Raw genomic sequence first — 11,263 nt, 5'->3', positions numbered from 1 at the left:
CAGTGGCCCCAGGTCAGCAAAGTAAAGAGAGGTAGAGTATCAGTGGCGGCACCTGGTGTATGAGGAGCTGCAGAGGGCAAATGCCACCTCCTTTGCCATTGAAAATGGGTTTTCTTTTGGCTGCTTGACCTGTATCAGCATCTGAGTAAGAGCTGTTCCTCCCGTAACCCCACTAGCCACAACAAGCCTGCAGGTGCTGTCCATGTGTTGTTACCACCCAGAACATAGTCCTGGCCCGTTATGCCTTTGTGGGCCACTGCTTTCAAATTAAATCCTCCATGATCGCAGTGTAGTTCCAGCTCTTCCATTCTTAGTTATGTAGGTTCTACAGTGGTAGCAGGCAGTAAAAGTTTCCCTAGCCAGTTTGAACTGGTATTAGGGCAGTGCAAGCTATGCCCATGGGTGCATCCACACGTGCAGGCACGTGCGCTTGCAGCATCTCAAATAGCAGTGGCACAAATTTGTGTCAGAGATTTGTGCCTTGGCACACATGCCTTAACATGCACTTTGGTATGGGGCAAATTGTGTCACTTGGGGCAAACTGACACTGTCCAGATCCTCCTGGATCTTCAGTCAGGGGGAGCTAGAGGCTAGGCTAGCACCTGTGCTGGCCCCAGCAGTATAAAGAGCTGCCCTGGTGCACAGCTTCGGGCTACTTCTCCTCAAGAGCTTCTGAGGCCCAGCCAGTTGGTATTTGGGGACACTAGCCCCTTGTGCCAGCTGGAGACCTGAAGCAGCCCTAACCTGGAGTGGCTCCTGTACCCTCTACTCACTGCAGCAGTCTGGCAGTGAGGGTTGCTGCCTAGCTGTGACCTTCCGTCACCTGTGACAGCATCTGCCCCTTTGGACCTGGGCCCTCATGGCTGCATGCCTGCCACACCCAGGTCTGCATGCCTGCCCCCATGGCTGCATGCCTGCCAGACCTCATAGCCACCTGGGCTGTGGTACAGGCACTGTACCAGAGCCGTCTGGACCCAGTGGGCCGTGACTGCACAGTTGGACTTCGGGCGGCACTGCTGTCACATCATCTGGTGTCCCCACTCTGCCATCTGGATCCCCAGTGCTGGCCCTGGGCAGGCTCCTCTGCCCAGCTCCCACCACTTGCCTCACTAGCAGAGATCCTCATGTTCCCTGTTTAATAATTGCTAATTCTCTGATAACGCCCCCCCACCCCCCAATTTCTCATTAAAATACCCTAAATCCATGTTCTTCTGGAATTAAAATGAAACACCACTATAGAGAGAGATCCCTTGGGCAATGTTTTATTGATATGTTTACAATTTTAAAGCAATTTGGAAGCCTACAGGTGCCTCTATCATCATCATAAAATGAATTCTGAATATCTATACGTTTTGGCATTTGCTTTTGGTTTTTTTGCCATAGAAAAATCAGAGATGCTCCTGCCCCCTTCACTCACCAGGATGTGGGGCACTGAGCAGCACTGATATGCTAGTTCTCTGCCCCTGCCCTTGCCCTTCACTCCCAATCCACAGCCCTGCCCATGCCCCTCACTCCTGACTGGCAGCCCCTGCATGCCCCCACTAGTTTCCTCCTGGCAGCAGCTCTGTCAGCACCAGGACATGAATCCAACTGCGGCTCTCCCACCCACTGCTTTGTGTCTCTGAAAAGGGCCAGCCCTTGCTGTTATGCTCCCTGCACCTGTGTCTAGACCACAGCGATCCCCATGCTGTTCCTGGGAAGCCCTTGACTGGGGCTTAGGGATTGGGCTGGGCAAGTCCCTTCCCTTTGAAACCAGCCTTCCCCTGCACAGGCTGCTCTAGCAGGGCAGGGAGGCTCTAAGCCTGGCTCTGGCAGCCTCTCTCCCCAATCCCTGACCCAATGTTGGGGTGGATGTAGGGTTTGTGGAGGTAAGGTTTGTGGGGGCATTGGGTGGATTGTGTTGGGGTTTGGGTGGGGTGGGGTGGGGTTTGTGGGTGGGTATGTGGATAGGGGATTTGTGGGGGTGGTATGGGGGTGTGGGGTTTGTGGGTGGATTGTGGGGGAGTTTGTGGGTGTGAAGGGACTGTGTTGGGGTGGAGGGGACTGCTCAGGAGGGGTGGGTCTCCTATCTGCGCCCTTCCGCACAGTGCACAACACCCCTCCCTCAGCAGCAGCAGCACCAGCAGCAGCAGTGATTGTTGGGGTACTCATGCCTGCTCCTGGCAGAGACTCCCAGCAGTGTGGCACTGCCTCTGACCCAGTGGCTGCACATGACTCAGGGTTTTGGCCTGCTCATGTGCATCCTCGTGCACAGCTGGGCCAGCTTTTGCTGTCACTCAGGGTCACTTAGAAGCTGTGCACCCTTGGGCTGAGCCAGGTCCTACCTCCATGTGTCCTGTACACTGTCAGGCCGGGCCAGCTCCATGGAGGCAGGACCTGGCCCAGCCCAACCCAAGGGTGCATAGCTTCTGTGTGTAGTGCTGGGACCCCAGGTGACACCAAGAGCTGGCCTGGTTCTGTGCAAGGGAGTGCACTAGTGGGCCAGTCCCACATCTATCACCACGTGCAGTGCCTGGGTTTGAGGCTGTGCCACAAGGGATCTCTGCCAGGAATGGGCATGAGTGCCCTGATAGCTGCTCCTGCTGCTGTTGCTGCTGCTGCTGCTGCAGGGGGGTGGGGAGAGGGGCACAGGCACTGGCCACACCCTTCCCAAGCAGTTCCCCCCACCCCCAAACACACAGTCCCTCCCACCCCCATGTCCCTCCTTACTTGGGACAGAGTCTGGATCCGATCCACCTCTGCAGCTTTGTCCCTCTCCTATTTGCTTCAGGATGCTGAGGCAGCATGCTGGAGTAGCTGGGGCATGGGGCAGCCATAGAGACACTCTGGCTGGGTGCCAGAGCATCTCTTTGGAGGATCCAGCATCTGGTTGCCTCAGGGCATGCTCCAGGAGTGTGTCCTGCACCGCTTTTTTCTGGAATTTTTTTTTTGTTTTGATACCAGGATTTCCTGTTATCAAATTTAGAGCCTGCACTGCAAATGTGCAGCATGGGGAACATTTTTTCATTCTTAGCATGCCTCTTGCGGCATCTCAGACTGTTTTGAGGCACTGTAGCATTCACATGCTTACTTGTCTGGATGCAGCCCATCTATTCAAGGGCCCCTGTTAGGTTATGGCTATTACTTTTAATAAGGCTGTGTGATAGAGTAGGGGTCTGAAACTAAATCTTTGTATGGAGCTCCCAAGTTAGGAGCTCCCAAATTAAACCTTGTTGCTATCTGCAGCTACTCTGGCTTTAATTCACTTGACAAACCATTTAACCAAGCATCACCATATAACAAAATAGCATTCATTTTATCAAACGTAATCACCAAATACACCAGCACATCCAGACTTCAGTATAAGTAAGACTTGTGGATACCTTGTTGGCCTTGGGTGGCCATAGTTCCTTTTCCAGAAACTATGCACTCTTTTTCAGCATAGCAAGTCACCAACAAGAGGGTAAGTGCTGTGGTCATGCAAAACAACTGGGGTGACAGCATCATTTTTGGCCAGCTGTAACATATATATATAGTAGATGTATTATCTGATATTGAGTTCCTTATACAAAATTAAAAAAAAAGATTAAGTGTTAATTCTTATATGAATATTGAAGTAATATTTTGTCTTTGGGACTCAAACTTCCTTTAGCTTAGTAATCTTTGCCAGTGAAGCTGAGTTTGGTAATATAGCTAAAATTAGCCTAAATTTAAAAACTTATTGTATCAAAACAGGCAATTCATCTTTTACAATATAGCCAATTAGCCATTTTATAAACAAAACCAATACTTTATTTCCTTTTTAAAAATATAACTGATTCACTTCTCCCATTTTCTCTTGTGGAACAAGCTCTGGATTCAGTTTTAATTATGCAAGCAGCAACAGACACAGTCACTACAGTGAGGAAGAAATAGTCAAGGTTACTTTGTATACACGTAATCATTTCTCAATCAAGAGAAGAACAATTGTTTAACCTTTATTTTTCCAGTGCCTCTTTTTTCATAAGCAGAAATTCAGTATTCTATATACTTATTAGAGGTCATTTCTACTACAAGAAGAGACTAGAGGTGTAGTAATAGACAAAAATGTAAGGAGACAGTGCAAAAACCCATCTAAGATGGAAACCTTAAACAGAAGGATTTACAGTAGTATGTAACTATAATTTTTGTTCATACAGAAGTTCAGCTTACCATTCAATTCCCAAATGAAATGAAAAAGGAACAAGGCAAAGTCCAATTTATTGGATTTGCAATTTGAGAAGCAATATTTCAACTATGTGATGTCGGTTGGATATCTATGTACTGATTTAATAATTTCAGACAATATTTAATTATTAAGTGTTAAGGCTCAGTGGAAGGTCACTGGAAACATTATATACTGCAAACAACCCTTAACTGACATCTTTGCAAGTGTCTATTGTTCTTCTCCAAGAATCTTTTGCTCCCCTTGAAAGAGTTCATGAAATAGAAGTCTATTATCTATTGTCCTTCATATTTTTCATATGCATCTAAAAAACATACTAAACATGCTATGAAAACACGCCCCCTAAGAAACAGTTCAAAACAAACCTTATCATATTTCTGCCTTAGCAGGGGAATTTGTAGCAAATGACATACCCTTCACAATTCTGATTCATATAAGATAATGCTTATTTAACACTTAATCATTTTTCAATCAAGACAAGAACAATTGTTTAACCTTTATTTTTCAAGTGCCTCTCTTTTCACAAGCAGAAATTCAGTCTCCTATGTACTTATTAGAGGTAATTTCTACCACAAGAAGAGACTAGAGGTGTAGTAATAGAGAAGAATGTAAGGAGACAGTGCAAAAACCCATCTAAAATGGAAACTTTAAACAAAAAGATTTATAGTAGAATGTAACTATAATTCTTGTTCATACAGAAGTTCAACTTACCATTCAATTCCCAAATGAAATGAAAAAGGAACAAGGCAAAGTCCAATTTATAGGATTTGTAATTTGAGAAGCATTATTTTATATGAACTGGAAATATAAAGGGTATGTCATTTGCTACAAATTCCCCTGCTAAGGCAGAAATACGATAAGGTTTGTTTTGAACTGTTTCTTAGGGGGCGTGTTTTCATAGCATGTTTAGTATGTTTTGTAGATGCATATGAAAAATATGAAGGACAATAGATAATAGACTTCTATTTCATGAACTCTTTCAAGGGGAGCAAAAGATTCTTGGCGAAGAACAATAGACACTTGCAAAGATGTCAGTTAAGGGTTGTTTGCAGTATATAATGTTTCCAGTGACCTTCCACTGAGCCTTAACACTTAATAATTAAATATTGTCTGAGATTATTAAATCAGTACATAGATATCCAACCCACGTCACATAGTTGAAATGACAGTCTTTTCCATGTACACCTATATGACAGCCCTATTATATATGGATTGTTTTCCAGCATACCATAGTAAAGGTCTTACATACTCAGTAATGATTGAAATAGGAAGCCCAAGAGTAAATAGAATCTGACTAAGGAGGCATAAAGCAGAAGGATTTGGTGTCTCATTCAGGCCTTATCAGAGGTTACACACTTAGATGAAAATAAGGAAACCACAGAATATTGAAAGGGGAATCTGATAATATATTCCAAAATAAGAAGAGTTCAGCTTGATTGTATAAGAGGGGCAGAGCAAGCAAAACAGTTGTGGAGGGATTTATTCCACCTCTTCATAACTGGCAGTCCAGTGGCTTAAAAATGGTTATTAACATAATTTGAAAGGAAGTCCTCTTAATATTCTTATACCACTGCTGAACACTGTTCCCATCTCAAGGCTATTCACTGATCTGTATTAAAGAAGTTGCTGGTTTCAGTCCATGTCCCAATGAGTGGCTCATATTATATCACTCAGGCAGGCAGAAACTGTTATCATCCAGTCTCCTTTCTGGTACTCTCAACAGCAAGACTAAGGACTTGATGAGTTGTGAAGAATGAGCTCCACAACACAATGAAGATGTAGAAAGTCTTGCAATCAAAAGCTTGTCTAACTGTTATTACAACTATGCAGTAGCTCCAGTAAAATATATCACCCTAAAAATCCTTGCTTGTCATATAATTTCTGGACCATTATGACTATAACATCACCCTTATACCCTCACAAATTACACTGACCAGCACAGAGCACCAGGTATAAGTACACTGTGGTCAGAAGAAGTGAGCTTTTACAGCTATACTGTTAACAGCACCCTACAAGTTCAAAGCTCGTTTGGATATCTCTATGGAGCTTTCATTATTATATCTATTTAGCTCACTTCCTGACCTGAAAGAAATGCCTGCAGGATAGACATACCAGCTAGGGACAGAATTACACATAAGTGATCAGAAACTAACACAACAGAATTCAGTGCAAACAAACTGCTTTCAAAATGGTTGAAACTAGTTTAAAGATAAACCTGGATGAATGTACAGTAGTATCAGACTTAACCTATTTACATTAAATCAGTTTATTGAACTTCCGTGCCAGTTTCTCTCCAAATTCAAGTTAACTCACAGTCCCCCAGCACTGCAAGATGCTTTGCACCTCTCATAGTATCATAGTATCATAGTAGCTAGGGTCAGGAGGGACCTGAACAGACCATCTAGTCTGACCCCCTGCCACAGGCAGGAATGAATTCTGGGTTCACAAGACCCTAGACAGGTGATCATCTAACCTCTTTTTGAATTTACCTAAGGTAGGGGCAAGGACCACTTCCCTAGGAAGTTGGTTCCAGATTCTGGTCACCCTCTCCTCCAGCCCCACCCTCTCCTCCAACCCCACCACTCTCCTGCAACCCCTCCTCCTCCTTCCTCCCCTCTTCTCTTGCAGGGCGTGAAGGCTACTTTTGGCCCAAGCTGTCTGCTCCAGCCAAGCAGGGAGATGTGCTCTAGTTCTCCCTGGCTTCTGGCCCGGGTCACTGCAGGGATGTGGCTGCATTTCAGGAATCAAAAGTGAATGTCTGTTCATTTGCTTATCGGTTCAATGTACACAGCTTAGGCTAACCTGTGAAGATTGAATCGATTCAGCCTCGGGCTTTCTAACTGTTGTACTTCGCCAACCTGTACAACTTCATTTACTATGCCTTCAGTTTTTTGCAAAAAGCAAAGCAGATATCTGAAAGAGGTCAGCTTCATTTTCTATGTATACTGCCTTGTGCACTGAATAAGACAGGGGTACTGTGGAAAGAACTAAAATGGATCATATAATTCAGGTCTCTATTATCTTACTGCATATGCACAAATGGTAAAAAGTAACTTGGCATGGATAAAATTAAATCTGGCATTTCTTAAATTTTTGCTTTATCTGTGCTTTTGGATGCAACTTTCTGATGACTTCACAAAAATAAACCAAAACCACAGCAGTTCCTTCTACTACAAATGAAAATGGGTCATGAGTGTGTTCTTTAAATCCACAGCAGAAGATTCAACCACTTAGCCAATGAAATAACTGATTAAATTCCCTCTGCCAGTGGATTTCTTACCTACTTGTTGACAAGAGAGGAATGATAGAGGTGGTTGAAATTCTTCTCATGGAACAGTTCCATGCATTTATTTTTTTTGACAAAAGCAGCCTAAGCAACGTATTTCAATAAGATAATAAATGTTTCATATCAGCTTATAAATCCAAATCTTATGTTACCTCCTGGTATCATATAATACATAGTATAAAAATGACAGCTTTAGAGTGTCATTAGTCTAAAGAACCAACTAACTAACTCCTCAGGCTTTCTCTTTGGTCTGTTTCTAATCTGGGGGTGGACCCTCCAGAATGGATAAAAGCTCATATGCCCAGCACATGGATGACTTCAACAAGGGATGATGAAGACAGGCTGTAGAAGGGCTGGTGGAGCTGATCAGCAGGGCAGAGCAGTTGCCCCAGAAGCACCCTGAAGACACCTCTGCTGAATGGGAAGCAGCAAACAGCTGCTCCCAGCCCCGTCATGGAGAGAGCCATGGAGTAAGTGCACATATCGGTGCATGGAGAGTCTGGAGAGCTGAAGGGACCCTGTGGCTGCACGAGGCAGCATGGGTCTCCATCCCTGCAAGAGGCAGGTGCCCCTTGTTGCCAGAGCGGTGCATAGGGCCTGGAAAGCTGAAGGGACCCTGCAGCTGCATAAGGCATCATGGATCCCCATCTCTGCAAGAGGCAAGATCCTCTTGTTTCACAGAGCAGTGCATGGGGGCTTGGAAAGATGAAAGGACCCCATGGCTGCACAAGGCAGCATGGGTCCCCATCCCTGCGAGAGGCAGGAACCCTCGGTGCACAGAGCGGTACATGGGGCCTGAGAGGGCTGCCAGGCCAGGTAGCTGCACGAAGCAGCTTGGGCCTTCCTGCAGCAAGCAGCAGCAGGATGGGGCAACCATCCGAGCGAGGGGGGAAGCCCCACAGCCAACCCACAGAGAGAGAAAGAGAGAAGCCAAACCGAGCAACACTGCTGGGAGTTACCTGAGAAGAGGATTGCAGTCCCTAGGAGGGGAGGAGATGAGGATTTCCACAGGGGAAAAGGGGCGTTCCCCTTTTGGTGATTGAAGGGAAACCCCACAATGAGGAGGGGACAACCCCTTTGTGGCAGAGAGATTTAAGGGGCTGGCTCCATGGTAACTGGGCCACGCTAGTCATGTCATATTTCTTTATGGTAACCTGTTCATTTCCCCTGGTGTAATTCCTTCTTTTGGGCACAATTGCTGTACCATTGTTGTCTTTGTTCCTTATATTGTTGGGACCTTCGCTGTAAATTTGCATACTTAATGTTGTATTATGCGATGATTATGTGCTGCCTTATTTAGCCTTCTAGTGCTCCAGTTGCTTAAGGCCGTGCTAGAGCATCCCTTACTCAATATTTGCTTTCATTGTATTTGTTATCTTTATGTATTGAATTTATATGTGTTGAGTCCTATTGAAACTTACGTATGTTTAGACCAGTGATTTATCCCTGCAGGGTCTTGTCTGCTGACCTACTGCTTAACCTGTGTTTTACTGTTGATTGCCCCTTGCCTGCCTGTTGCCTGAAGAGCCTGCTGGGGGTAGGGGCTGTACACTAACTGGAAAACCAAACAGGGCCAAGGCCTATACTGATATAGTACCTTCATCTGCCATACCCAGCTGAGATTGCCTGGGCTTACGTTTAACAAGAGTTATTGTTTAACAAGATTTTTGTGAATGTGTATTTGTAAATAGTGTATCTATCTATCTATCTAGATATCTATCTATCTAGATATCTCTAGATAGATAGATAGATAGATAGATGTACATGTTTTGTAAATTTATTGACAGTGCACTGCAAAATTAAATCTGTAAATAGTTAAACGTAATTGGGTGTCCTTGGTCTCTGCTCTGGTCTGCTCTGTAGGGGAGGGAGGCAAGCTGGCTTGAAGCTAGGCAGTCACATGCCCACAGCACACTCACACTCACTAACTTCGCTTCAATTGAAGAGAGGGTACCACTCGCATACCACCCAGGCTACATATATATATCAAATGTTTATAGCAGTAGGCCAATAGAATATTCCAAGAACCCATGAAAGCCTTTCAAACCAGTTTTTAACAGTTTCTTGTGTTTTCAGTAAACCATTCCAGAAAATCAGCACATCTCAAAGGCTGCTTCTGCTAAACCTGACAGAGAGAATTGACTCACTGGGTATCAACAGGATTATCTATCTTCTCTTGCTTTTCTGATATATGTCTATGCCTGGCTCAAAAGGAACTTTGTAACTTTTAGCACCAATTTAGCACTAGAAAAAAGCATTACCCAAGACCAGGCAGCCTTTCAGCATGCAGAGCCAGAAGACTTTTGTGTTTAATTAGAAATTTTGGATGGTGTGTGTTTTAAAGACACTTTTGCCTCATCCCTCCTACAAACTTGTCATTTCTTCCCATCCTTTACTTCCTGAAATCTGAATCTTACTGTGTATATGCCTCTACTGTCAGCCCAAATGGCTCTGCATACCCCCCATGGCCCCTACCCCTTCCCTCTCAATCTCTGTTCCTATTCAGTCCACCTGACTCCCGTCTCCTGTAATCCACTGATCTCCATCCTTGGTTCTAGCTACTCTTGCTCCTTTCTCTGCTCCCTGTGCTTTGAGAGCACAGATAGTGCCTTGCTTCCTAGTTTTGGGGCTGGATATGACACTTATAGCAGCCATTACTGGGAATTGTTCAAGACAAATAATTTTGTTTGCTTTTAATCTGTTCATGTGTAATGTGGCAGGACATAGACCACTGGTTCTCAGCCTTCTTAAGACTCAAGCCATCTCTTGTTACATTCAAGGCACTGCTTGATAACTTTTGTCAATTTAGCAACACCACTATTTCTAAAACCAGTTTAATTATTTGAGGTCTTATCTCCTTGCAGAGGAGACAGGCAGTGGTGGTGAGGGAGCAGGGAGGCAGGAAGGGCCTGAAATTACCCTTATCAGCTTATCTCTACACACCTTGCATATCTCATTACCTTTCCTAGAGCACCCTTCAAAGGATCTTGTGATACCCGAGGTGCTCAGGCACCCTGGTTGAAAAAACTAACAGACAGAATTTGAAATTGGGGAGTCAAACATATGGCCTATGGGCCAGGTCCAGCCCTCAAAGCCATTATACCCAGACCACTGAGCTGCTGGAGACCACCAGAAGTTGGGGTATATGCTCTGCTGCAGAATCTGGGGCTTATTGGTCCCACTGGGCATGACCATCAGCAGCAAGCATGGCTTATGGCTACCACCCTTGGACTCACTTCTTCAGACTCTTTGCCACTGCTGGACCCTTCATTACTGCTGATGGACACCTCATTGCCACTGTTGTTGCAGTGGCCACTGTAGCAGCCTTCATAACAGGCTGGATCCAGCCCGGAGAAGCCCCATGGTTCAGATCTGGCTTGGAGCACCAGGTGAGTTGACACTTATACTGTAGATAATTTGGCAGTCAAATACAAAGTCTCCCCTAAGCATGCAGAAAGAATATTCCCTACTCTGCTCTCCCCACCAAAAGATCATAAATTTGGCCATTTTTTTTCTTGTGGGAAGAAAAGGTGCACCAAGACAATGCCTAGAAAAAATTCTGCTTCCCATTATGCATATTCCAGAGTTTTTCATAGAAACTTATAGCAGACCTGCTAAAATTGACAAAATAATTTTCCATTGCACTCACTTTCAGAAAAAGACAAACCATTTTTACTCTGACTTTTTCAAAAGTTTCAGGTAGAGATAAACTCTTGGCATGGCATACTTGAGGTTGAACAGTTAAATTTGGTCAAGTTCAAACTGAAAGCAGGGTTTTATAATAGGAAGTCATG

At 44.7% G+C, this 11,263-nt stretch overlaps 1 protein-coding gene and 1 long non-coding RNA gene across 2 annotated transcripts in view; one reads left to right on the top strand and one right to left on the bottom strand.

The window, feature by feature from the left end:
* Positions 1-3,486, bottom strand: part of LOC102380445 (pulmonary surfactant-associated protein A-like) — an 8,204-nt gene extending 4,718 nt beyond the window's left edge. The window contains exon 1 of the mRNA XM_025215253.1: positions 3,363-3,486. Within this exon, the coding sequence (XP_025071038.1) occupies positions 3,363-3,486 (124 nt within the window). The remainder of the gene's footprint in view (positions 1-3,362) is intronic.
* LOC102378322 overlaps positions 1-10,383 on the top strand; it is a 26,319-nt gene extending 15,936 nt beyond the window's left edge. The window contains exon 5 of the long non-coding RNA XR_003096197.1: positions 7,750-10,383. This is a non-coding gene — a long non-coding RNA (uncharacterized LOC102378322). The remainder of the gene's footprint in view (positions 1-7,749) is intronic.
* The last annotated feature ends 880 nt before the right edge of the window (positions 10,384-11,263 follow it).

This window comes from Alligator sinensis, unplaced genomic scaffold (genome assembly GCF_000455745.1).
Source record: "Alligator sinensis unplaced genomic scaffold, ASM45574v1 scaffold822_1, whole genome shotgun sequence".
Lineage (NCBI taxonomy): Eukaryota > Metazoa > Chordata > Crocodylia > Alligatoridae > Alligator > Alligator sinensis.
The sequence above is the reverse complement of the archived record's forward strand: the minus strand, read 5'-3'. Positions and strand labels throughout refer to the sequence as shown.